This window comes from Podarcis melisellensis (genome assembly GCF_964234715.1).
Source record: "Podarcis melisellensis genome assembly, chromosome: 10".
Classification (NCBI taxonomy): Eukaryota; Metazoa; Chordata; class Lepidosauria; order Squamata; family Lacertidae; genus Podarcis; species Podarcis melisellensis.
The window spans coordinates 45,562,186-45,589,870 of record NC_138542.1 but is presented as its reverse complement, the minus strand read 5'-3'; the positions used below and the strand labels follow the sequence as shown (position 1 = coordinate 45,589,870).

General features: G+C 40.0%; 1 protein-coding gene across 1 annotated transcript in view; it reads left to right on the top strand.

The window, feature by feature from the left end:
* Positions 1 to 27,685, top strand: part of EP300 (EP300 lysine acetyltransferase) — a 74,317-nt gene that overhangs the window by 13,993 nt on the left and 32,639 nt on the right. The window contains exons 2-9 of the mRNA XM_081928804.1: positions 2,449 to 3,107; positions 16,379 to 16,555; positions 20,663 to 20,924; positions 21,443 to 21,556; positions 21,973 to 22,209; positions 22,803 to 22,896; positions 24,046 to 24,183; positions 26,849 to 26,966. Of these exons, the coding sequence (XP_081784930.1) occupies positions 2,449 to 3,107; positions 16,379 to 16,555; positions 20,663 to 20,924; positions 21,443 to 21,556; positions 21,973 to 22,209; positions 22,803 to 22,896; positions 24,046 to 24,183; positions 26,849 to 26,966 (1,799 nt within the window). The remainder of the gene's footprint in view (positions 1 to 2,448; positions 3,108 to 16,378; positions 16,556 to 20,662; positions 20,925 to 21,442; positions 21,557 to 21,972; positions 22,210 to 22,802; positions 22,897 to 24,045; positions 24,184 to 26,848; positions 26,967 to 27,685) is intronic.

The window sequence follows — 27,685 nt, the reverse complement described above, 5'->3', positions numbered from 1 at the left end:
CACACCCACCCACCCTCCATCATGAAAAAATACTTGGATTTTATTTTTTTTTAATCGAAAGATACATGTGTACTTATAGGTGGTGACCATTTTAGGTAAGGTAAAGGGACTCCTGACAGTTAAGTCCAGTCACGAACGATTCTGGGGTTGTGGCGCTCATCTCGCTTTACAGGCCAAGGGAGCCGGCGTTTGTCCGCAGACAGTTTTTCCCGGTCATGTGGCCAGCATGACTTAGCCGCTTCTGGCGAAACCGGAGTAGCGCACGGAAATGCCGTTTACCTTCCTGCCGGAGCGGTACCTATTTATCTACTTGTACTGCGTGCTTTCGAATTGCTAGGCTGGCAGGAGCTGGGACCGCACAACAGGTGCTCACCCTGTCACGGGGATTCGAACCGCCAACCTTTCGATTGGTAAGCCCAAGTGGCACAGTGGTTTAACCCACAGCGCCACCCGCGTCCTGGTGACCATTTTAGGTGTGTCCAAATGACGTGATCACCTACATGTGGGTCCTTTGGTACCCAGAAGAAGGCAGAACAGAAGCAGTTTGTGCTTATATGTGCTCTGCTGACATGTATGGGGGGGCAGGAACAGAACCAAGGTTTCCTTCCTGTATTTCTGTGCTTAAAGCTGTTTTAGGTTTAAGTAGATTGAGCTGATGCAAACTCAATATACTTGTGTGAACGATAGTGTGTTTAAGACCTTTAGTCTAGGCAATTCAGTTGCTGAACGAAAACCAAGAAGGAAGTATTCTTTATAGTGGCACATGAAGAAAACTGGTGATGCACAGTAAGTTCCTGGTTCATTTCACTTCGGCTGTGAGCTTGCTAGGTGTCTTCATTAGCTACTGTTTTCTTGCCCCCATCTTCAGTATGGTGTAACTACAGACCTACTTTGCAAGGCTATTTGTAAGATTTACCAAATTCATATCTGGAGTGCTTTGAACCCTTGGCATATGGCATGGGTGTGAAACCTCTAGCTTGTGTACATTATTAGACCTAGCGTTTGACCTGCAAGGCTGGCTGCCATAGCCAGCTGCCTGACACCTGAAGTACTGTGTGATGTCATGGATAGGGTAGGCAAGGACGTGGCTCCAAATGAGCTATTGGAAGCTTAAAGTGGGCTTCCAATTGTTTATTTGCAAGCGGGACATGCTGACAGTGTTGATCAGGTGATGTGCACTGACAGTGAGCCCCATTAGGATTAGCCAAGAAGGCACAGTGCTTTACAAGTGCCAACAATCAACTGATCATTGGTGCTTGAGAAATGTTGTGCCTTGCCTGCAGTGGCTTGATTTCAAACTGCATGGGCAAAAAGGAAAAGGAGTCATGTGATGTCAGATGATTGATAGATGGTCAGCACTGCCCATCTGTCAAAGCAAACCTGCTGAGGGGTTACAGAATAGGGGAGGTAGGAATCTGGCCTTCCAGCCAGATCAGTTCTTTCACCACAACCAATAGTTTACAAACACTATGTGACATTATTTTTACAATGAAAGCTTTTAACATGAGTTAGAATCTTGCAGGAGTAAAAGAAATTAAGCCTTGAATATATAAATATGAAGGAATGTGGTATAGTTGATATTTTATTTGATTTGCACAGGAGAGCCCTTGGTTTAAGCCATTGCTAAGCATTGTTCACCTTCGGTCAGTTACTATTGCTCAGCCTGACATATTCTGTAGGCTTGTGGAGGAAAAATGTGAATTTTTAAAAATGATTTTTAATTTCAAGTAACTAAACAAGGAATGCAGAGCTTAGTAGTTATGCAGAAAAGAAAGAAAAATAGAGGCTGATGGTTGTAGTTTTAGATGTCCCAAGAAAGGCGATCAAATTAAAGTGTTTGTTCATAAGGTTCCATGAGTCGATTCTCTTAACAAATGGAGAATCAGGTTTTTATTGGTTATGTTCTTAATCCGAGGAGAAAAATTATTGTAGGGCTGTAGCTATTGTCCCATCATTTGATTGTTTGACAAACTTTTCCCCGAAAGGGAATAATTTTGGGGCAAAACCACACGTGTGTACTAGAGACAGATAAATTGCATTCCTGCTAGCAAAGGTCGGATGTGTTATGATTAATTCTCTGTAATCTGGCTGGGCACATCTACTAGTGATGTGCTATCTTTAAAGCATTTTCTCAAGTTCTAATTGAGATTGATCCAAATGGCAGTTTATTACAAATGTGTTCCCAGAATTGTTCCTCTGTTCTCCAAAATCTTTTCCCCATTTTAGTCTTAATGAAGTGAGAAGAAGGGTAGCCAATGGTGTGAGGCTTTTATATAGTTGGAAAAATGTGAAATACTTTTTGAAAAAAACCTGTTTATGCTTCTAGGCTTGCTGCATAGCTAATTAGATAAGAAAAGTGATATTGTGCCAGCATTGAAAAGACTAACGTTTATATGAAATATATTCTCAGTGTTCTAAACCATTTATTTTGTTTTTTCCTTTTCCTAGATTTTGGATCCCTGTTTGATCTGGAACATGACTTACCAGATGAACTGATCAGCTCCACAGAATTGGGACTTACCAATGGTGGTGACATTAATCAGCTGCAGACTAGTCTTGGTATGGCACAAGATGCTGCTTCAAAACACAAACAGTTGTCTGAACTGTTACGTGCTGGTAGCTCACCAAACCTTAATATGGGAGTTGGTGGGCCAGGTCAGGGCATGGCTAGCCAGCCCCAGCAGAACAATCCAGGAATGGGAATCTTAAACAGTATGGTCAAAAGCCCCATGGCACAGGCAGCATTGACATCTCCAAATTTGGGGATGGGTGCAAGTGGACCAAATCAAGGTCCGTCTACTCAACCCACTGCAGGAATGATGCCAGCAGTAAACAATCCGGTAAATCAGCCTGGAATGGGAATGAATGCAGGAATAAATGCTGGCATGAATCCTGGTATGTTGGCTTCAGGAAATGGACAAGGCATGATGCAGGGGCAAGTTTTGAATGGTTCGATTGGAGCAGGAAGAGGACGTTCCAACATGTCATACTCGAACCCAGGAATGGGTAATGCTGGTAACTTGTTGGCTGAGACATTGCAGCAAGGTTCTCCGCAGATGGGAGGACAGACAGGCTTGAGGGGTCCACAGCCTGGAGCAATGGGCAAGGTAAGACAAAGTTTTTCTTGTGATCACAAATAAAGTTTTTGAAGTCTAATATTTCAAAATACTTGAGCATTTCCAGAAAACAGGCTTGTTCACTGCAATTATGAATGATACCTGGGAATATTTAAGCATATTAATGCATGATAAGGAGGCATGTAGCATTATATGAAAAGTTGTATATCTAAAAAAACCTCATAGTCTTTGTGTCCAGTTACAGTATTGCCATTCAAAATGATGTCTTGAGTTTATAGCTTTCAATAGTACCTATGATTGGTGTATTAGTTCTTCAATTGCAGAATAATCCTACAGGTGGTGTTGATACTGAAGATGAATTTTCCCCCTAGTATTAAAACTACTGGGAAGGCTAATATTGCTATTCTTCAGTGAAACATTGCTATAATTGTGGGTGGGGTGGGAATATATGTGCATGCAATATTTTCCTTGATTTGTTAAGTAGTGGGTAGGTTTATCACAACTGTTACCCATGATTGATAACTTCAACCTACAGGTGCAGCATTTCTGAGTACAGATGCTGGTGCCAAACAATGAAGGAGAGTTTGCATGGTGGTTGTAGATATTTTGTAGTCACTTTTACAAATTAGATGGTAGACCTGTAGGTTTGCTCCAGCAGGACTTCTCATATCTCAGTACTTGGAAAAAACAGTACTGTGAGCGTAATAAGGCACCAAGAACAGTATCTTCACTAATTAGAATGAATAACCTAGTGCTTTGTAAGTGGTGGAGCAGAAAAATGCTATACATTTCATTACTAATCATGTAGCTTTGGTGTAACCTCTGCATGTAGTTGTTTACTACTTCAGGGGAAAGGATAGGAAACAGCTTTTCTCTTACTTATTTTAGTACAGTGTTTAGATTAAGCATCTAAAATGAGTCCTCAATAGGTACTTGCCTAGCAGGTGCTTGTCCTGTGGGAAATACGTAGCAAACTGCCAGGTTGCTCTCATTGAGTGGTAGCCAGTGAGAGTTAACACATGATTGTACAGAGCAGCAAATAGAGGACTTGGGTGCTTTATGTAAAATGGGTGAGGAACTATATCTAGCTGGTGGGCTGTACCCTGGTTTCTCCTGCCGATGGTGGGCCATTTTGACAGGTAGGTGAGCCTCTGCCCACCTGGAAATTACTCTATGTCACTGTGATGGCAGTTGACACATTTTTACTTGGTAGTGCTACAAAGGAAATTCTTGTCCATTCAAGCCTGACTTGGAAGTTACCATCAAGTTGCTGATACAGGCCAACTTCATGCTCTACTTTGAGCAGGGATTTAGTGCGTTATGGAGTACTGTATGGGGAACTCCATGGTTCAGCTGATCCCAGCAGGGCTGCTGTCACTGCCAAAACCAGCTGATCAGCAGTGATAGCAAGTCTCCCTTCCCAATGAACAATTGGGATTGTACTTTAAGGCTCCCAGTAGATCATGACTGCCATTGCACAATCTGCTCCATACCTGATATCACATGACATCAGTTGTGGGGTAGGTGGGTGTGGTTTTGGGAAAGCAGCCTCACAAGCCAAATTGGGAACAGTGCTAGGTCTAAGTAGGCCCACAAACCAGAGGGTCCTCATGCCTGGTGATAGATGTAGTCAGAAACATATGAAGGGCACACGTTGGTGAGGATTTCTTTAGTAGAATAGATCTATGCAGTCTTCGCATATAATACCCTTTCACCTGTCTTTTGAAAACTCATTTGCTCTAATGACTAAACATAACAATGTGTTCAGTCTCCGTAGTGTGGCCCTCACTGGCAGGTTTACTACTTAGATGCAGACTGGGTTTGCAAGTTGCTTGGCTGATGAGCTTGCTTGATCAGTCAACCTGCTTGCCTTGCAGTTCCATCTTTGTGAGCTGTTTAGCTTGTCAAAGAGTGAAGCTTGTAAAGGGGATATAGCAAATTCTGATCTTTGGTTCCTAAGGTCTGCAGAATCTCAGTTGATAGTTCAGGCATAAGTCTTGTAAGCAGACAAGGCAATAACTAAAGTAACAAAGTAGAACAAAGATTTTAAAGTTTGGATGTATATAGGTGCAGTGGCAAGATAAGAATAACATTTTATTTTTAGAAAGCTTCTTTTTTTATGGGGAGAATGGACTTCACACTGTCAGTACTGAGGAAATGGAAGTGTGTGACCAAAAAAATAGTACAGTATGGTGTTCTTTGTTTTTGTTTAACTCAGGCAGTGGGAAGGCATGAGAGGCTGAGCTTTAGCAGTGAAATGTAACTACTATTGTAGGTGCAGTTGGCTACACACATATTCAAGTGACAAAATATGAATTTCAAATTATCAAAAGTAGTGCCAGATTTTATAGTGAGATGAAATCTGGAATTTCAGAAAAATATGTAGCATCACTGCTTAGCATAACTTGAAACAGCACCGTCTTATAATATAAAATAAATTTGCCATTTTAAATGTAACACCCCCCTACAAAAATACTTAATGATCCATGTTTTATCAATATGTTTGATTTCTTGTATATTTGGCTGGTCAGTTGAACAGTTTCCTAACCCTGAAAGAGAATGCAAGTGTTTGATTCAGTCTGAGAACTTACTGGAATCTAAATTGAAGAGTAGAGGAACCCTGGCCCCAGATGCAGGGAATTAATCAACATTTTTTGTAGTTGAATTCTTGAAGCAAAAACATTTTTTTGCTTGACATGAGAGAGCTTGTTGCTATTGAGGAATGTTTTTGTGACAGGACTGCTACATTACTGTACTTCCATCGCTATTTCTGTGCTTGAGATGGCAGCTTTTTTAAAATAAAGTGAATGAGTTGGACACACCCACTGCAGAATGCTTCACTGCCAGTGATTACTGTAGGTACATGTTCACATTTGGAAGTTGGGGAAGTAGAATCACTTCAGTTTTGTCTACTAGTGAATGTTTTGGTTTACATGGGAAATGATTTTAGCAAGGTATATGTGAATGAGGTGGACAGTGATGCTTGGAAAAGGGAAGTCTTGCAGTCATTGCTGATTTCGGTGGCATCTTGATAGAAGTTGTGGAAGCACTATCTCAGAAACAGGGTTAACATGTGGAGTAAAGAACAGATATGACAGTGACAAGGCCCTACAATTTGCTGGCCATGCCCTCCCCCTAGCAAGCATCTTTCACCCCACCTCCTCACCTGGGCAGGGGAGCATGCATGCTTGGGATCTGCAGCTCAAAGGAAGTGTTATCCAACAACCTTCTCGGCTTCACTGATGTGGTCCAAAGGAAAGGAAAGTTTGGTTGCAGGAGTTGCTGGAAGGAGGTATACAGGGCACCATCCAACCGTCTTAGGGATTCCATTTTGGATTGTGCAGGGTTTACTCCTTAGCCTTTTCTTCACCTGAACATGTCCCACAAAGTAGCGGGTATGGATTTTTTCTCAGGGTTTACTGGTCAGTTCACCTCCTGTTATATGACTCAGGCTGGGAACAGGTTGTGTTCTATCTCTAAGAGCTACTGAAGTAAAGTTACATTGTGCCACCTTCTGATCTCCACTATAATGATAACTCCCATTTAATATTACTACTTTGGGGAAGGGTTGCTATTCATGTATTGCCCTTAAAAATAACGTGTATTCTGTGGCTTCCAAGATAAAAACTGTAACACCTCTTTCCACATGGATTTCCTGGAAAACATTCTGAGAGTGATCTAGTTTGCCATATTTTTTTGTAATTAATAAAGAAAACTAAAATATATGAAACTATCAAGCTTGCTTAATATTTGCATTTGGCATCTTTTAATTTTTTCTAATGAACTTATAAAAGAGAAAAAATTTCATGGAAAAATAAAGCTCTGAAAAGTTTTCTGCTCCACATTACTGCTGCACATTGTTGAGAACTCTTGTGCTTTGCATGGACATGAAACACATGAATAGTGGCTCTGGAGTGATGCAGTTTCCTTTTCTCAATCTATGGGGCTTGTATGTTTTGGTTCCCAAAGCACCTAGAATTCTAAGTTGCAAACATTTTTATTTATTACCTGATTATATCAGGCCCTCAAGGTCTGAGCCAGCAGAAATTCTTGCTGGCTCTTTCTTGGTGGCAGTTGTTTAACCTAACCCTGGTTTGGGAAAGGTTTTGAATCTGAGAGCAAAACTGGTATGTTTACCTAAAGATGCTTGAAGCCAATAAAAAATCAATATAGATTAACAACAAAGTTGCAAAGCAACAACACTGTCTTTCAAATGGATGCAAATATGTATTTGATCAACACAGTTATAGGTGGCAGTTTAGAATTTGATTTCATACGGTTGTATCCAATAGTAGCCTTGCTGTATTGAAAAGTGTTTCTGCTCTCAAGATAGGGAACATACCTTTTACTGATCCCACTACCTTCTGCAGACCTTAGTGCCATATTTCATAGAAGGGCTGGTCAAATAACTAGATTTAAACTGGCTAAACTTAAAGGTGCAAATATAATCCTCATTAATTTATTGATCACCTTCTTAAAAACCATCTCAAGGTGATGTATAATTAAAACTAGTTATAACACAAAAATAGCAGATTCATTTAAAACAAAAATGAAATCAAGCAAAGTAGACAGTTATGTTATAGAACAGTTAATGCTGCTGGTAAAACCTGTTGGTACAAACATGTCACTTATTTCAGGAAAGTACAGGTAGAGAGGGTGCCTGTTGTATCTTGACAGGAATTCTATTCCACAGAGTGGGGACAGCCACACTCTGCTCCAAGTTACTGCAGAGTGGGCTTCTGAGATCTTTGAAACTTGCAGGAGAAACTTAACTGCAGGTGTTTTCAGATAGCCAAATAGCAGTTAGAAAGACAGTCACTCTGCTACCAGATCTAGCTTTGTGACTTTAAGCCCACAAAATGTAGTGCTGCAACCTTTCATCAGCTGAAGAAGCTTCATAATTCTATAATGATAATTTCAGTTCCTAAAGATTAGTTGGCTTATGTGAACAGATTTTTAGAAAACTATTTCTTTATTACCAAAAGTTCTTAAGAAAAACTGCAGGTGTCAGGCATAATTTGGGGGCATAGCTTTTTTCTTCAGAAAGGCAAATGTTCTTCTAGGATGGTGCCGCCTGTAACATAGGCACGGATAATCTGAACACTGAATGTATTCCCCTTAAACAGTTTCATTCTATGCAAACGTTTACAGAGCTAAATTTTAATACACTTTTACTCAAAATGCATTTTTTAGTATTGTGCATTCTTACTCAAGCAAATCCATTGAACAAAGTAGGACTACTGTTGGCTATACCTCACAAGATTGATAAACTCTACTAAGATTTCTTTAATAGTCTGACAACTTTAATAATATAATAATACTTAACATGTGAAGATTCAGTTTAATGAGCAATTGGAGTATACTGTCTTCAAATCCTGAAATTTACTTGAGTGGTGATTGGAGAAGCAAAGAAGATTGTTTAACGTGAATTGTAGATATGGTTTTGCTCTGCTTCTGTCAGTTTTAGCAGAAAGGACACTCTTTTTCGCTTGGACACCCCCATTTGTAATGTCTGTTCTTAATCTAGCTGAAGAGCCTATTAGAGGGAAATCTGAAATGGAGGCTGAGACTCAAGAGTGTATTCAACTGGTTTGGCTGTTGGCAGAGAGCCCAAGTTTCACTTTTTGAGGTGGAGTTGGTACAAGCTGACAACAAGCATGCTTGATCTGTGTTGCTCTTCAACCAGCTGTTGTCGATACCCCACAACCGAGTCTAGAAGAGTAAACTGGGAACAGGAGGTTTTTGAGGGGTCTAAAAATGAAAAGTGTAAAAGTATTTTGTAGCCTACGTATAGCTGAGCTTCATCTTCAAATGAAATACTTGGCTTCTTTTGTATGGCAAAGCAAAATGGCATGGCTGTTGTGCATATCAGGACGAGCATTTTCTTCTACTTTCATGGGGTTATAATATATAGGTGCTTTATCTGCAGGAAACATTCTTGTCAACCAACACTTTGTTGTACAAAGGTTTGATACTTGTGCTTTTATAAAAGCCCTTATCCTGAATTCTAAATACAGTAGGTGGAAAGCAGTGGTGCTTTCCACCTAAAATGGATCTAATTTTCCCCAATGCCCAGTTTAAATCAGCTTTACAAATCTGATTATGATCATTGTTGGACTTAGTCTTATACTATATATAGCTGTCTCAAAACTCTATACCATATAGCACTGTGTACTATAGATGTGGTATAAATGTTAGTAAATCATATTCAAAGCTTTACTAAAAAATTTTTTATTAATTGCAACTATTTTAAGATAATTTAGTGTTATGCACTTTGCTTAAATTTAATTGGGGGGGGGGAGGAAGCACTGAAAATTGTTAACATATGCTAATTTTATCAAGCCCAAACAGCTGTACATGAGAGAGAGAGAATGAACTGTGTTCATTTACGTTGAAGTGACTTAGTTAGATATAACTGACAGTAGTTTGGAATACTCTGGATTTATTTTTGTTTTACTTCTGTTCAGGTGTTCAGTGTTTTGTTTTTTAAAAGGTGTGTTTCCATCCATTCATATAAATTGGCCTGTTCTGGCTCTAATTGAGCACAGTACAATGATTCTACAATCTTCTGGTGTCGTTGAATATACTCTAGAACTCTTGCATTTGAGCTGTAATTTAATTTTATTATGTGTGTGAAAAGGTGAGTCACGTTTTCTTGAACAGCAGTTAAGAATTATGGATTAGTAGTTACTTGGCATATCATTGGTATACATGAGCTACAGTAAATATCATTGATGGGTGTAGAATAACCAGACCTTGATATCTGAACATTATGCAGTCCAAGTGGAATTAAGCAACAACTGCAGTACAAGATCTTGCAGGTAGAACTAGATGAAGTTGGGATGTAACTTGGTGGCAAATTTTTGTTTGTACTTTTATTTATTTTTGAATTATTTCAAAGAACAATTGTACAAGACAAGACAATTGTACATAACATAAATGTACAACCACATGTGAAAGGGAAATGTCAGGATGAAATTGGGATTAATCTCTGATTAGTTTCACAATAGGAAGTGTGCACAGTTTGAACCTGGGACATCTTGTACACAACCCCTGGCATTTCTAGTTAGGGCTGGAAAAGGCTACTGTCTGAAATGTTGGAGAGCCACTGCCAATCAGACTGTAGATGATAAAGACCTAGCAGCAGCAATGGTTTTACTTGGTCTAAGGCATTTTCCTATGTTCTTGTGCACCATATTAGCAACACCTTGGATGTGGAATGTGTTTCGTTTCAGATGTTGTTGAACTCCGATTCCCTTCAGGCCCAGCCAGCGTGGCCAGTGATCAGAGTTGGTAGGAGTTGGAAGCCCACATAGCGGGTCTCTGGTTCCCAATCCTGGAATTTTTGTGTGGTATAAAGGATATGGTTCAAAACTTATATGTATGCAAGAACTGACAAAGTCATAATTGAATAGCATAGTTTCTGGGGCTTCAGTAAAAAAAGACATGATATACAGTGGTACCTCTGGATGCGAACGGGATCTATTCCGGAGCCCTGTTTGCATCCTGAGTAGAACGTAACACCCGTGTGTGTGGGTCATGCTTCACCACTTCTGCAATGCACGTGACAGCATTTTGAGCACATGTGCGAGTGGCGAAACCCGGAAGTAACTCGTTCTGTTACTTCCGGGTCGCCGCAGAGCATAACCTGAAAACGCTCAACCTGAAGCATATTTAACCCGAGGTCTGACTGTATTTGATACATAAATGAACTCCAAGAAAGGACACATTTTGATCCATTGATTTACATGTTGGCATTGTCTAACAAGTGTTTTGACCACTTAAGGATTCAATATGCCACATATTAAAATGAACTGAAAGGTTTGGCTTTGCAATAATAAACCTCCTTAACTCTTAGTAAATACTGAATTTAATTCAAATGCTGTAATCTTATATGTCTGGGGAAAGTCCATCTTGTCTTCTCCTTTATTTTTTTCTTGATGATGGTTCACATATCTTTTCTTAGAGCAAACATGCTAGAGTAGCTTGCAACAGTGTTTGAAATTAGCCAGGCACATTTTGCACCTGGCTATCAGCCACTTGTGACCAAGTAAAGAAGCCTAAGTGTGAGGATGGCGCCTGACATTTCCACCATCTGGAGGTGCATGCCCCAGGATCCTTGGATTTTGATTGTTTTCACACACTAATAAAACTTCCTGTAGAATTCTATAAGTTTTATTTTATCTACAAAATCAGAATGAATTTCAGGAACCAACATGCTTTATCTGTGCAGTCTGAGCAGGAGCAGTGAACAATGTTATAGTTAATTGTTGTAGCTTCTCTTCACCTACCCCACTTAAATTATGAATGGTCTGTGTCACCATTAAGAAAAAGAGGTAAGAATAGGCCTATATGTATGTGTGAAATGTCCCTGGATAAAGTTGCTATTCCTCCTTAAGTTCACAAAGTTCTGAGTTTCTAACACTGGTTTATAGTGGGAGTGTGGTCAGTTTGGGCTTTTAAAATGCACATGCTGCAGACTGAATTTAACAGGGAAGGTGGAGTAAATTGCATTCTTGAAACAGAAGTTTCCAGTGCCATCTGCTCTGTTAGCATCTATAGAGAATTTTCCAAATTTGAGTATTTAGAGGATCAGTTTGCTGCCAAGAACGTGTGTGGAGAACCACCCCCTCCCAAATATAGGAGCTTCTACTAATTGTTATGTTTAATCGGTGAATGTGAATATTGTCAGTTCCCTGAGCAATGACTGAAGAATAAATACCACAAGTTTATTTTAATTGTTGTTGTTGTTTATTAAATTGATATAGTTTTCTTCAACCAAAGATCACAGAGTGGTTCGCAACATAATATGGCCTTAACTGGGATTTAACAATCGGCCTGCTTATAGTACCCTGTAAGAGAGCCAGTGCATTGAACAGATCTTCTCTTCACATCTCAGCCATATTGCACTTAATGGTAGTCGGCTATGCTGGTGCAATGACATTGATAATTTAGTTAGTTAGAGGCTTGGAAGAATGGCTCATGAAGATAGTTTAGTTATGAATCCAAATGGGTACACTTTACAAACATTAAACTTAAAATCTGTTGATATTTTGGAATCATAAGAGTTGCAAGGGACCTTGATGGTCATAGCATTTATCTCTTTGAGTTTTACTTGTGAATCTAGGGACTGCTGATAGTCCATAGTGAGTTTTCACATGAAATCATGAATGGAAGAGAATGCTAGAGGTTATTCCCAGACCAATCAAATATTAAAAAATAATAGGATTATAACAATTGTGCACAAGCTTTCTCAACTGGATAAATGGGTCTTTGCTGTATCTACTTTATATTATTTGAGTTTTGTTTTAAATGTGTCTGCTGTGTTTTGTGTTTTTAACCGTCTTTTTACTTTTCATTTTTATTATCTTGTGCATAACTTCAAGATGATTGTGCAGAAGGCTACTTAAAAATTAATGACAATAATAGTATAAATTGGCCACAAAGTTAACAGCCAGCCAAAAATAGTACTCAAAAGAGGGGCTGATGGAAGATGGATAGAATATTTGCCAGCCCCTGCTCTGGGTAAAAACCAGAGTGAAGAATTTTACAGGCTAGAAACACAGTAGGCACCAAGCCTTTTGTGTTCCTATACAGTGGTACCTTGGTTTGCAACTGCTTTGGATTACAACCATTTTGGATTACAAACACATCAAACCCGGAGGTGCGTGCCCCTTTTTTGGGATTCTAACCCTTTTTTTATTACAACCCATTTTTTGGGGGGAGGCCCCATTTGCGAAAGCGCACCTTGGGTTACAAACTGTTTGGTTCACAACCGGACCTCCGGAATGGATTATGGTTGTAAACCAAGGTACCACTGTACTTTATGTCTTGAAAATAAAGACTCGTTCTGCAAATCCAGCAAACAAAGCAAATGGACTAGTGGCAGAGGCATGAGTCACTCCACACCTCCCTGTTCTTCCTTTTCCTACTTGTGTAGCATAGAGGTACTACAGGCTGGTGGCAGGGGAATGAAGTGCTTTATTTCTCTGCCGCCAGCTCTCTTGCTTTCTAGGATGGACAGGTATTAGGGAGCTTGACCTCTAGAATCCAGTATGAAAATTCAGGGGGCTGGCAGTGGTGCGTTGAAATGTTTCATCTCTTTGCCAGCAGTCCACTTGATTCCTGTGCACAGCATACTGAGCACCTTCCCACCTCCTATGCTCTAGCAAATGAAAACTTCAAACATTCTTTAAAAAGCAATAATAAACTCTAACCAGTCACTCTGAAGTTGGCTACAGCAACTACCAGAGGAACAACATATTGTGCCTGCCAGTTTATGTATAACTTCATGATCTATGCTGTCAAGGTAGATCTAAACCTATGTAGTCTTAATTTTCAGGGTTGCCTATGTGGCATGTTTTGAGGTACACAAACTGAAGACACAAGGATGACAGAGCAAATGGGATGACTTAGCAAGAGCCGAACACCTTGCAATTGTCTTCTGTTCCCCAGTAGAAGCATAGTAGAGAGGCTCCATTCTCCACTGATGTAACCAAGCTTGTGTGTTCAGTTATTTTTCCATGCTTCTCTATGTTTGAGGCTAAGGAACACAGATTCCCCATTACTACTAGGCCTGGGTGATATATCGCCCAAGACCGGTATGAGGAACAGGCCGCGATGTCTGCTCCACTCAGCGGTATTTCGCTGAGTGCAACAGCCATCCCACTTCGTTCTCATATGACAGAGAGCTGTATCTGTGAAGTGCATCTTTAAACTGCCCGACTGAGGAGTGTGCAGCTGCCCTTGCATCAGTCGAGCAGTCAAAGGAGCCCCCAGCCCTGCACTAACTCCCGCAGGCTAACGGTGCTGTGAAACTGCTCAGCTGAGGATAGCGTGATTACTGCTCCCCATAGCGAGCCATTAAAAGAGCCCTGATGCTCTGTCCACTCACGGGCGTTCCCTCCCCCCAGCTGAGTGGCACAAAGCAGCTCCAATGCTATTGCTGCTCACACGAGAGAGCACCGGGGCTGTGAGAGCTGGGGCAGTTTCAGCTGGTGTCTCGCTGGCAGAGGCCAATGCATCTTGTTTTTTCAACATTGTGGTATATCGCCAAACTGTGATGTTTGGCTGGCAATACACCACTATGTTGAAAAGCGGATGATGATGATGATGATGATGACGACAACAACAACAACAAATTTATTACCTGCCCATCTGGCTGAGTTTCCCCAGCCACTCTGGGCAGCTCCCGACCGAGTGTTAAAAACAATACAGTATTAAATATTAAAATCTTCCCTAAACAGGGCTGCCTTTAGATGTCTTTTAAAAATAGGACATCTGCTTATTTCCTTGACATCTGATGGGAGGGCGTTCCACAGGGCGGACACCACTGCCAAGAAGGCCCTCTGTCTGGTTCCCCGTAACTTCGCTTCTCGCAGTGAGGGAACCGCCAGAAGGCCCTTGGCGCTGGATCTCAGTGTCCAGGCTGAACGAAGGGGGTGGAGATGCTCCTTCAGGTATCTCCCAGCCCTAATTACTACTACTATACTACAGAATTATGTCTGTTTTATATTCACCTCAACTTATTAGCAGTGTGACCTTTTAGGGGGTGGCATCAGCTGTCTCTACTGGAGAACAGGGTATGTTGATGAGTATTAGATAATGTAAAAGATAATGATATCAGAAAGTTTTGGAAGGGAATTTCCAGTATGTTACAGTAGTGCATAGAATAGACTCTTCCACTGTAGCCATCTAGGTTTATTTAACTGATGCTGGTTTCTTAATTATGTTCGTACCTGCTACTTTGTCTAAACCACGGATTTCCTCTTTTAAAAACAATGTGCTTGTTTTCTCTGCAACTAAAATCTCTGTGTAAAATGGACTGTGGCCAGCAGAGCTTTCTTATAATTTCCAGTAGAGATTTCCTGCTATCTAGGAACTCTACTAGCAAAATAGTATTAAATGAACTTACTTGGACAAGTAGATAAGATCTGAGACATAGAAAATCTTCCTGTATAAAGAACCAATCATTGAAAATTACCTGCTCTGGTAGACCACACTTCTGAAAGAGGCACAGAGATTGTGTATTTTATTTATAATGGGCAGGGGTCCACCAGCTTGGAGCCGGGGAGAAGGGCAGAGCCTTGTTGCTTCAATTTCAACTGAAAACTCATGCAATTTTTTGATAACTGTTTAAAGATTGTCATGATTTAGACCAGTCCAACATTGTAAATAATAATAATAATAATAATAATAATAATAATAATAATAATAATAATACCACCACCATATGGAGGAATTCAGCTTCATGCTGTAATGATTGTTCTGTCAGTGCATGCATTTCTGCTTGTCAGGTTGAACTGTCCCTTCTCCTCACCCCTGTGCAATGTTCTAGGGATTCTCTTGACTCGCCAGAGTAGATTTGGTGGAGCAGGTGAAGCCCCATTGTGCTAGTGGGAGACAATTTGCTGGCTTCCACTAGCATGTTAGGTTAGGTGATTCTAGGGTGTAGTATCCACACATGTCAGGAGAACTGTTGGATTACTATTCAACAGCTAATAGTGAAAAAGTCAATAAATGTAGAAAACATCAATTTAGGCAGCTGCCAGATTCAGCTGTGTTTTCCATATATACTCACGTGTTCTGCTTATTTTGTGTGTGTGTATGTGTGTATATATATATATATATATATATATATGCCCATTTGACAGCTTCAGTCGGGAGCACTGACACTGTTACAGGTGATTCATAATACTCATTCTGCACTTGTAAAAATTTGACATTTAGGAACTATCAATAATTGTATTTTATATTTTTGTAATTTGCTTAGAGGTTTTCTTAGATCAAGTGATATATAATTCTTTGTTAAACAATTAATGGCTCGGGTGTTGCTTTGATATAAAATCTTTAATCTGCCAAACCATTGAGACATTCTTTCAAATCTTCAATTTCTTCATGACCTATGATCAGAATCAGGCTCAATATTCAGATTGTAAAATTGAAGGTGTGCCTTTGGATCATAAGCATTCAAGGATAAATTAACTTTTGAGGTGCTCAGTCAATATAATTCAATATCTGGAGGAATATATATATGAAATGCTTGATTTAAAATGAAGGGAAAATGGAAAGTATTGAATGATAGCAAAATTTTATTAATTGTCAGTACAACCAATATTGAATTGGGGTTTGGAAAGAGATGGATAGTATTAAGAGGGTATATGTAGATCAGAATTTGTTAATACTTTACAGTTTGTTGATATTCCATTTCTTGAACCAAACAGTAGTTAACCATAGTGTATACCATGAAATGAACAGAAGAAAATGAAAATATTCCTTAATTGTCATTCTTTAATTTCTAGATGGGAATGATGAACAACCCCGGTCCTTATGTACCACCATACAGCCAGAATCCTGGACAACCAATTGGAGCCAGTGGACTTGGTCCTCAGATGCAAAATAAGCCTGTATTACCTAACAGTTTACCCCAGTTTCCAATGGACAAGAAGCCAGTGCCTGGTCCAGTAATGCCTAATATGGTAGGTAGTAACTTCTATTTCAAATTATTGTAGAGCTAGTTCAAGATATACCAGTATTTTGTCTTAAAGGCTTCCATATTGTGTCAAATCATGATAAATAAGGGTATTCAACCTAGAGGGAAAAAGCATCTTAATTGAGTTTTAATTTCTTTTGAATGGCATTTCTACTTGAACCATATCTCCTTGTCTTTTGCATAACTCTCATATCTACCCTTTCATCATCTGAATTCTAGCCTTTTAGGGGGCAGACAGTACTATTTCCATCCATATATTGGAGGACATATAGAAATAACAGTCTGTGATGTGTTCTGAAACTGTGTTCATGTGCTTGTTGATAATATGGGTGGAAGGTTCAAGGGGAAATGGGATATAGGAAGAAATGGATGACATAAAATTACTTTTTGTTGAAAACTAACTTTATGTGAGTTCACATAGGTGCATTGTCATAGCAGGATATAAGATGTATTTGATGAGGAGTGATTGCATCAGTTCATTCATTTGCCAATCTATGCTTTGCAGCCATTGACCCAACACATTCAGTGGAGCATTGCACCACAGATACACCTGAGCTCCCAATGAGCAGACAGTGTAATGTGCACACACTTAACTTGATTCTTGTTAATCCTGCCTTTCACAGTGCTGAGCTAGTGACACAGCAGTACAAGAGAATCTCTGTGTACATAGAGATTCCATTCCCAGTAACTGTGCATGTCAGTGGGACACACACAAGTTCTTTCTGTCCTATTCTGCCCCCCTTTGGCACCAAAAATGATGCATGTGTCAGTGGTCGTGTGAGTGGGAAGGTGCCTGTACATGCTCATAAGGTTCTTAGCATCCCTATTCCCTTCCAGATGATGTGTGCCTTATTGGTATTTTTAACAGCAATTTTTGGGAATGGTGGAGAGGTTGGAGGCAGGGGTATCAAGAAACATACTCTTCTTACTGGACAATACAGAGGTGGAGGAGGAGGCAGAATGTAGCTGGGTAAGATGTTGGAGGAGCCAGGCTGGTTAGAACATGGAGAGTGTGATACTTCCTTGGAGCTTCCAGTGTCCCTTTCTCCTTGCTGTGGGGTGTGGTGAAGATGGGCAAACTGTGTTACTTGGATTGTGAGGTCTGCAAAGGCCATGCAGAGCTACCACCTCTCTCTCTGGTGGCCTATATTGGCCTTTTTTAGGTTTCAGTGCTCCATTCTCTGGGAAGTCGGGGGGGGCTGGGCGGTGGGCGATGAAGGCACCACACTGAAAAGCAGGCTGGAGCTGGGGAGGGGAGCACTGAAGAGGCTGTGTAGAGTTGATTCCTGGGTTGTGTATAGCCTGTCTTAATTTTTCTACCACCCTTGTGGGGGATAGAATTGCAGGTATGCATGCAGTATTACTTATCTCATGTTGCATTGTATGTGTGGCCTGAGTGCATGCATGGAACCATGCTCTTAAGAAGTGGAAAGATAAGAGTGTAAGTCAGACCCCCAAACATTCTTAGACTGCTGTTTCTGAATGGCTAGCTGTTGCCAGTAATCTTTGTAGCCAAGTGTTGCTCTGTAAAAAGTGGATTTTTTAAAATCTTGGTTCATCATCTTCATCTGAGCAGCACAGGTGTGTAGCTCTTCACTTATTTCAAGCTAATTCTGATTGCTGACTAAAAAGAATGTCTTATGCACCTTATGGTCAAATTGTACATCCCTAGATATTGGCATTTTAAAAGTGATATAACATTGTATAGATCTTAATAGAACTGTGCTGAACTTTTGCCTAAAAAATACTGGGAACAAAGAAGATTAGGAGAAGTCAAAACATCTTACAGTGCTCCTCTTTGCTTGCTTCCATTATGTACTGTTCACATTAACTTTTAAACCATATCCAAACCAATTGGGAATCACGTGGGCAGCATGTTGCGCTGCTCATCAGATCAGCATGCCAATAAGCAACAGTTGGTTTGGCTCTCAGATCTAATAGATTCCAATAGTGAACTAGTTCACACAATACATTAAACTAGAGCTTATTTTAAAGTATTTAATGAGTATAGGCAGTATATTCTTCTACTGCTATAACATTCATGTCAATGAATTAGAGTGAGGGCAGAAACATCAGCCTCCCTCTGCAGAGGCTTCCTGACACTGGCACATAATGAGAATTGACTAACCTAATAAATTCAAATGCGAGGTGAATTCTACTTACACTACCCTGAATGGGTAAAATTTCCCCCCTCTCTTACAGCATTCGAAATTAGCCAGGCACCATGCTCATTTTGCACCTGGCTATCAGACACTTGCAACTAAGTGAAGATGCCTGGGTGCCAGGATAGCACCTGACATCTCCGCCACTGGCTGGTGCACACCATCATTGTTGGTTTTTTGCTGCCATGCTATGGCATGAGTCAGATTTTAGCTGACAGTATACAAAATTCATTTTCGGCTTTGTAATCATGGGTTTTTTTGGTTTTTTGTTTAAAAAAGTGCCTAAACATTCCATTAGCATGCCCGTAACCTAGGTTTCAGGGGCCATATGACGAATAGCTTTAATATCTCTGTTTCTATCATTGCTCTTCATAGAACTGGTCAAACAGTTACCTCAATGAGAGAGGGGCAGGCACATGCAGGAGTAGGGGAGGAACAAATTATTGTTACTATTATTTATTAAGTTTATATACTACCCTTTATCCGAGGATTACAGCATGGTTTAGAATATAAAAATACAAAAATACATAACATAGTAACAAGCAAAAACAATAACCCATTCACGGTTGAAAAGGCCATAGGGACTATAGAGTGGGCAGGAGCACACTTCTCATAGTTTAAAATAAACCATGGAGTAATGTTATGTACAAACTGGGCCAGTGTAAACTTGTACACCATAATCCATATAGCATTGGCAAAGAGCACTTTAAAAGCTTCACTGTATGACTATAGATCATGCTAATTAGGTATGTTGTATTACTCTAATAAAGAGTAAGTTTATTAGTTGTGATTGAAATACAATTGGTACTGGGTACACCAATTAATTTGAAGAGAGTGAAGCTATCTGTGAGTGCCACAATCCTACCGCCTGTATAGGGAAGTTCCATTCATGTCAGTGGGGTTTTACTATGAATCGCCATAATACCCATACATGTGAAGAGTCAAAGTTCTGGAATTTACAGCATTGCTAAAGGATAATTCAATTGTAGTATTATGTTGTAGTCAGTTTGGGAAGGATGAAACATGGTTCATTTGGAACAGTAACGCAGAGGAAAGCTCATTTCAATTATTAGTGTAACTTTTGTTCAAACTGGAGTTAGCCTTTGCCTATGGTGCCCAGTTAGTTTCAAGCTGTGAAGCTCCAGTATACTTGAAAACAGGCTGAAAGTGAAGAAATCCCTTTACTACTGTATTTGGGTGAAGCTGACATGAAAACTGAATTTCTCCCATGGATGGTACAATGTTAGTTGTGCTGAACTCTCATACCTTGACCCCTTGTTAAAAGAGAAAAACAATAATTATTCCTTCCCAGTTAGTGAAGCAAGCCTGAAGATCCTTAAAACCAAATCAAGTCAATCTCTCTGAAGTTGAATGAAAAGCAATATGGAATAATGCTTGCATTTCCACTTCCAAAGATCAGCCTCAGAAGTGGCGTTGCAAGGTGGTTGCTAAGCAGAATAGGACATATATTTCTAATTATCAACCTCAGCAATATTCGTTTGCTGTGTTGCACTGGTAGTGGCTACAATAACTATGTCTCCTGTGCTTGATCTGTCCTTTGCATTGCTCCATATTTAGGGATGGTATGTTTATGTGTTGGCTGCTGGAGGTTAGAAAATATTGATTCATGAAATCATTCCTCATACTCATTATATTAGTAGGCTGTGTTGTATGGCTGCTTTCTTTAGGGACTATATGAACATTAAGTTGCATTTTGGAACTTTGCTTGAGAATGGGTTTTCTTCAAAGGAATAAGAGCTTTCTCTGAGAGAGAGGATTTATTAAGTTATCTTAAAGTAATTCATATAGCTGCTGCTTCTACAGGTTTAAGCAAACTTTCAAAAGACATGAATAACTTCTTTGTGTTTTGCTGACTTCTAGAGAACTGTCAGGGTTAGACTTCCATTTGTCTTCTTTATTTACCTTTGAAGGGTCAACAGCAGACACCTCCAGTTCAGCAGGCTGGGATGGTGTCAACTGCCCCCCAGGGCATGGGATCAGGAGCACCAACTGCAGACCCAGAAAAGCGCAAGCTCATTCAGCAGCAACTTGTTCTCCTCCTACATGCTCACAAATGTCAGCGGCGGGAACAAGCAAATGGTGAGGTGCGGCAGTGCAACCTCCCTCACTGTCGAACCATGAAGAATGTCCTCAACCACATGACACATTGCCAGGCTGGAAAATCTTGCCAGGGTTAGTATAAAGTTTTTCATCTCATAGAAATCTTTGGTCCTGTTCTTGTAAAGTCAAGTCAAGCCCCTCCGGAAATGTTACCATTGTGACAGTAGGAAGCTAATACTGTTTGAAAAACAATTTTGCCGTAATTTGTGCTCACAAGTTACAAGGTCAGGATGAGAGATACAGATACTGAAGTTTTAGCAATCAACTTTGGCCTCCACTGTGCAAAAAGTAATAAGAGATCCAGACTGGGTGACCTATTGCAAAGAGCAGAAAAGCCTTGATCTGTACTTGGGTAAGATAAGTTTCAATCAACTAAGATTTCCCTTGACCTATCAGTCAAAAGAAGACTTAAGGGGAAAGTTTTCAATTCTGGAGATATAGATATATGCAGTCCAATATACTCAGAAGCGTGAGTCACACTGTACTCCAAGTAATTGTGCATAGATTCTGTGCATCAGTAGCACATGTATAGCTGGCTCAAAGAAATTTAAAGTTTTAAGTGTAAAATTGCTTTTTAACCCTCTTTTTAGTGGCTCACTGTGCATCTTCACGACAAATCATATCGCACTGGAAGAATTGTACACGGCATGACTGTCCTGTGTGTCTCCCTCTCAAGAATGCCGGGGACAAAAGAAATCAACAATGTAAGTAGTCACTAATTTATTTCTTTTTAGGGCATTACAGATTTGCAGTATTCCATTTCTCATAATGTTTCTCCTAATACTATTAATGGCTGGTGTGAGAGACAGCTGCAGGATCAAGTTCCTACAGGACAAGCAGTGCTCCTGACAGCAGGGACCCTCGATATACATGGACCCTCTACTCTGGCCTCACTATCATATTGTGATGGCAGTCGTGTCTGCAAATACAGTAGGACGCAGCCATAGCTGCCCAAGTTGTGGTAGGCAGCAGCCTCCATGCTTATCAGGTCAGCAACAGACACAGTTTAATGCCCCAAACTTTATTGGTGTGTTACTAAGGACTTTATAAAAGGGTTGGTGTGTTTTATGTTCATTCTAGTCACTGCTTTTGATCGTTTTCATGTCTTCATTTTTTCTAGCATTACTAGGTGGTGCTGCAGTAGGACTTGGAAATTCTGGCTCTGTAGGGGTTGGTCAGCAAACAACCCCCAACATAAATACTGCTAACCAGATTGACCCCAGTTCGATTGAGAGGGCTTATGCTGCCCTTGGACTGACGTATCAAGGGAATCAGATGCAGACGCAGACACAAGCTCAAGTGAAGAGCCAGCAGCAAGGACAGTCACCACAGGGACTTCGCCCCATGAATCCTACAAGTATGTTCTTAACTTCATTTTAAAAATGTATATCCCACCTTATTTCAGAAGGCAGCTAACAACTCCAAATCATAGCAACAACAATAAAATATGTAATTCCACATTAGAACAAAAATATTACCATCAACACCTAAGCTACAATTTATTCAAGTTTGCGAAGTTTTGCAACCATTGGGAGAATGGATGATAGTGAGGTGAGGCTTTGTACATGGCAAAAGCAAGTTTTCAAGGTTTCATTGTTCTCTAGTATAACCAAAAAGTTGAACTCAGGGTAGTCTTAGTGAGGGGTTATCTCAGTGATTCCCATTGAGTTCATTTTTAATTTGATGAACAAATTAAACACGCTGCAATCTGAGACTCAGTTAAGGAAACAAGATCTGCCTCTGCCATCATAAGTACTCCCTCCCCCCTTGAGCTGCTCCTACACATTCATATGGAGGGAAAGAAGCCGTTTTGTAGTAGGGCCAAAATCTGTTTTGCTGCAATGATAGCAGCATGTGTACCGTAGAATATCTGGAAACAATTTAAGCACCCAAAGCAATTAATCTACAGTAGAGCATATTTTAATTTTTTCTTTCTTTCTTTTGCTCTAGATGCTAATCCTATGGGAGTGAATGGAGGTGTTGGTGTTCAAGCCCAGAGTCTTCTACCTGAATCAATGTTGCATCCAGCTATGAATTCTCAAAAGTAAGTTTATTTTTAATTGTATAGAAAGCAGCTTCTGGAATAACACATTGAGGAAAGAATTCACAAAAGTGACAGAGCTACAAAATAGTAACTTTGAACAAGAGGGATTTTTACAAAAGGAAAATATTGTAGACTTTAAAATTTTATCTGTGACCTCTGAATAAAGCTCTTTATGATAGAGATGGCTTTTTTGTCTGCCTGATCTAAATTTGAGTTAGCATAGAGATACTCTGTCTGTTCTGCCATAGGGGCTCCACATTTACCTGAAAAACTTTTTTTGTAAAGGTTATAGGTAAAGCAAAATACCTTGCAGTAGCTGCATTGCTTTCATAGTAGATATACATGCGTCTCGTTACTGAATTCTGTAGTGCTGCTACATGCTCTTAGATCGCCGGTTCTATTTTGACTGGAAAGTGTTGGCATTTAAATGTTGTCAGTGAAGTAGCATAGCACATTCTGCTAGTGATACACATGCTATATAGCACATGTTTTGAACTATGATATATAATATGAATATATATCATATACCGGGCAAAATAATTAATTCTGTTCCACAAAAAGGTACATGTTGTGATTGGTAGATATTGTACAAATTAAAGTTGGTTATTGTGCATAATGTTGCTACTGCTGCTCATTGCTTGGGACACAGGTCAAGTGAGGACACTGAAGCTTCAGCTCCTGACCACTGTAAATTATTGTTGGTTAATAACAAGTACTCAGGACTTCCCAGATGCAAGAAATGGCAGCTAATGTTCAAAATTGTATTTCTCCATCTATAAAGTGGAAAGTGAATGAATATTGGAACTCACCTTAATGTAGAGCCTTGCCTGAAAGAAGAGTGCAATATCATCCATATGTATTTTAGCACCAATAGTGACTTGCTATTCCTTGGCCCCAAGGTATTAAGCCATTATTTATTTACAGTTGTCTCTTTACATAAAACAGTGTTTCAGAAGTTCATAAGTGCGCACGCGCACACACACACAGAGAGAGAAAAGAAATGATTATCCACCTATGGCTGAGCAGGAATCTGAGCATGAGTAGGCCACTTTCATATACAATTACTTGCGATGTGTTTACATATAAAGAAAGTCTCACTTAACGAGGTTTATTGTGTCTTTGATAATCGCCTCTTTTTTTTTTTAATAGTACCATGATGAATGAAAATGCCAATGTTGCCAGTTTGGGAGCCATGCCAACAGCAACACATCCTTCTGGCATTGGAATTCGGAAACCATGGCATGAAGATATTACTCAGGACCTCAGAAATCACCTTGTTCATAAACTGTAAGTATTGATCACCAAATCTTCAAACTTCTAGATGAAATAATTGAAATAGTGCAATAAAAGTACTTAAACCTTCTAAATGTATCTGCTGCATTCCTTCCATAGGTGATGGATGTAACTATTCACTTTGTTACCTCATTAACTTTACGGTTACTGGTAACCCTTGTATGGGAGTTGTGGGAGACTGAGCAGGAGTCTAAAGATCAGACAGAGTTATTAATGAAAGGAGAAAATCAGCCTTATGACCAAAGATGGCAATACTTCCAATTTGCTGCCTAGCTCATTTGGAATCTCTACATTGAACCAAATGCCTAAAAGGGTGTTGCAGTTGGAATTCAGAGGAAACAGCCAGTGGGGCCAAGTGGTGTGATCTGGTTCTAGCATGTCATCTATGTTGTCCTAAGCTATCTTTTTTTTGTCATTAGAGTTTAATTTCTCAGTAATTGTTTCCGCACCCTGCTCCTGAAGACACAAGTCATTTCCAGGGCTAAATGGCAATTCTGTGCATGATGTGATGGGTGAACAAACACACAGCATTGTAACTCTGCCCAAATAAATTATCCTAGGTTATGAGCCATTTTTCGGTACTTAGAACCTTTGTCACATAAACTCCCCCCCCCCAAGACATCCATAGGGGAATTGAAATGACTTCCAATAAAACAAAGAGATATGATCTTGAACATGTCCAGAACATTTTTCTATACTGACTCAATAAGGAAGAAGAAATTATTACTGGTTTCGACCAGGAGACAGACTCATTGTGATAGATTTATTTGGAAGATTTTTATTTAACATCGCTGTTTTCCTCCAAGGTAGCATACTTGGTGTATTGTCCTCTATCCATCTCAGTTACAACAATGACAGTGGCCTAGTTTGCATGTGACATTAAGCCATAGTTAAACAGTGCTTTAATATGCTGATGCACACCGCTCAAAACTTTCATGTTGCTTCTCCCTTGCTTCTGCTGTTCTAAAGATGAAGCAAATCAGACTCTAGCTTGTCTGGAACAAACCTTGGTTTCAGTCCATAGTCCGTTTGGACAAAATGATCCACAGGCTCGGGTTTGGCTGACAAGCCAGGTCGCTCTGGCTTATTTTGTCCACAGTGTAACATGAGTGTGTGTGGAAGGAGTGCCATGAGAACTTTCGAGCAGCTTGTTTCTCTTTCACATTAAATTATAATTTGTTTTAAACTATGGTTCAATGTGATACACACCAGGTTAGTGAGAATTTGAATTTACCTCCCCAGGCTATATGCATTTTCCTTAGCACTGTTCCACTCAGGTTCTTATTCATCAGCTAATTGGAGTGCAATAAGCTGGGGGAGACTTCAGGCTTTAACCGCCCCCCCCCCAAAAAAAACCTAGAAGCTTAAGTTCTGCCAGCAAGAGCCAGAGGAACTATTGGGTGGATATACTTAAAATTCAGAATCTCTTGAGGCTGAACACATTATCAGGCTAATGACAATTTTAGTACCAAAAATTAGCTGACAACCCTTTCACAGAAAAATCAATTCCTGTTAACCCACTCCCTGCCCCCCAAGTTTTCTTTTGAGTAACCCATTTTGCTACTGATAAACTATTTGGAGTCAAACCATTGTGGATCTTCAGCAAAGCATCCAGAGATCTACTTTATGCCTACACATGGATTATGGGGAATGTAATAAGTAGTCCATGTAATCTAGACCAGTTATAGGCAAACTCGGCCCTCCAGATGTTTTGGGACTACAACTCCCATCATATCTAGCTAACAGGACCAGTGGTCAGGGATGATGGGAATTGTAGTCCCAAAACATCTGGAGGGCCGAGTTTGCCTGTGCCTGATCTAGACCATTGCCATTTCTTCATGATGGGGAAAAACAGTTGAATTGAAAAGAAAAAGCCCAGGCCGTGTTTGCTAGCATGCTTCAGGGGCTTGTTTAGTAGTGCTGTAGGTAACAGTGTTACTCACACTGTTGAGTAAGGGACAGTTCTTAATCATAATTCACATATTGCACTGATTGGATGAGGATTGGTTTTGTTGTCTGTCTTCTGGCCCAGTCAAGGCATGTTTTATTGAGACAATAGATGTTTCAGTGTGGCAAACTTTGGTTCTTATTCAGCCATCATATTCAAAGAGCGTATGAGTAGAAAGTAGCCTTTTGTTAGCAACCCCTGGACCTAGCCCTGAGAACTTTTGGATCTATGCTCTGCTGCCCCTTGTGGTAAGACACTTCATGTTACAGATTGAAAGGTTCAGAAGACTATAATTTCCTCTGTAGGGTGATTCTACTGGATCAGTCGCATTCCCTGAAATAACAAGGTTATAAAAGCTTGTTTTGCCTGAGAAATGGTCATCATGACTTTCTCTTTCTTCCTGCTGTATCAAGCTATACTCTGCTGGATTCTCTTCAATTTCTTATTCCAGAATTTGTTCTGCCTGTGAGTTAGTATCACAACAGCTAATTTCATATTTGTACTGAACACCTATTCCTAATTAAGGCATCTTATTTGTACCTCTTGGTCCAGTACAGCTGCAGAATTCCCATCTATGATTGTTCTTGGCTTTTACCATAAGTTGACAAAAATTAAGAATAACGTAAACTCTAGCTGTGGGCATTAGATTTTTGGATCTAGAGGTTCAGGAGACAAATAGTTGGTTCAAGGTTTCCCTCTATATTCTTGCAGAGTACAAGCCATATTTCCAACTCCTGATCCTGCAGCACTAAAAGATAGGCGCATGGCAAATCTTGTTTCCTATGCTCGGAAAGTAGAAGGCGACATGTATGAATCAGCAAATAGCAGGGTAAGTTATTTTGTAATTTTCTGGTATCAAAGTATTAATTTATAAATTGATTTGTCTTTGTGTCATTTCTATAATTATGTTGATCAAAAGCCAGTCATGTTCTTTTCCATTGTATGTATATATAATAAGTATTTGGAAGGAATGCTTCAGTAATATTAATGAATCATTATTTGTAGCAAATTCCAATTTTCTCTGAAGCAAGTTCCAAGGATTCAAACATATTCTATTTTAGGAGTAGGAAACATTTTAGGCTTTGCAAGCCAGATCCCTAGTAGATGCTAGCTTTGTGTCTACCCTCCTGTCAATCACTGGATGTCAGAATGGCATCATTGCAAAGAGCCCTGCACAGTGCTTTAAAGTGTTTGAAGCTTTAGCTTTGTAGAGGCAAAGTCTGCTTTCCCTGCCAGGACACAGTCAGTGGCACCCTTTCAGGCTCATAGTTGTGTATCAACAGCTGCATTGACAGCTGCATCTCTACCTACCCCACACCTGATGTCATATATGACATACTTTGGGGGAAACTGCTTTGCAGGCCAAATATGAAACTGTGGTTTGGACTGTGGGCCAGAGGTTCCCCACTGCTGCTATTTTCACCAAGAAACAAGCCAGAGTGGGGTGACAAAGGCCTGGTTCTGAGTAGTTCCTGCTATACCTCATATAAATAGGATAGTATTTAGCAAATGCAAGGAATGAAACCTGCTCTGACCAAGAAACTAGCC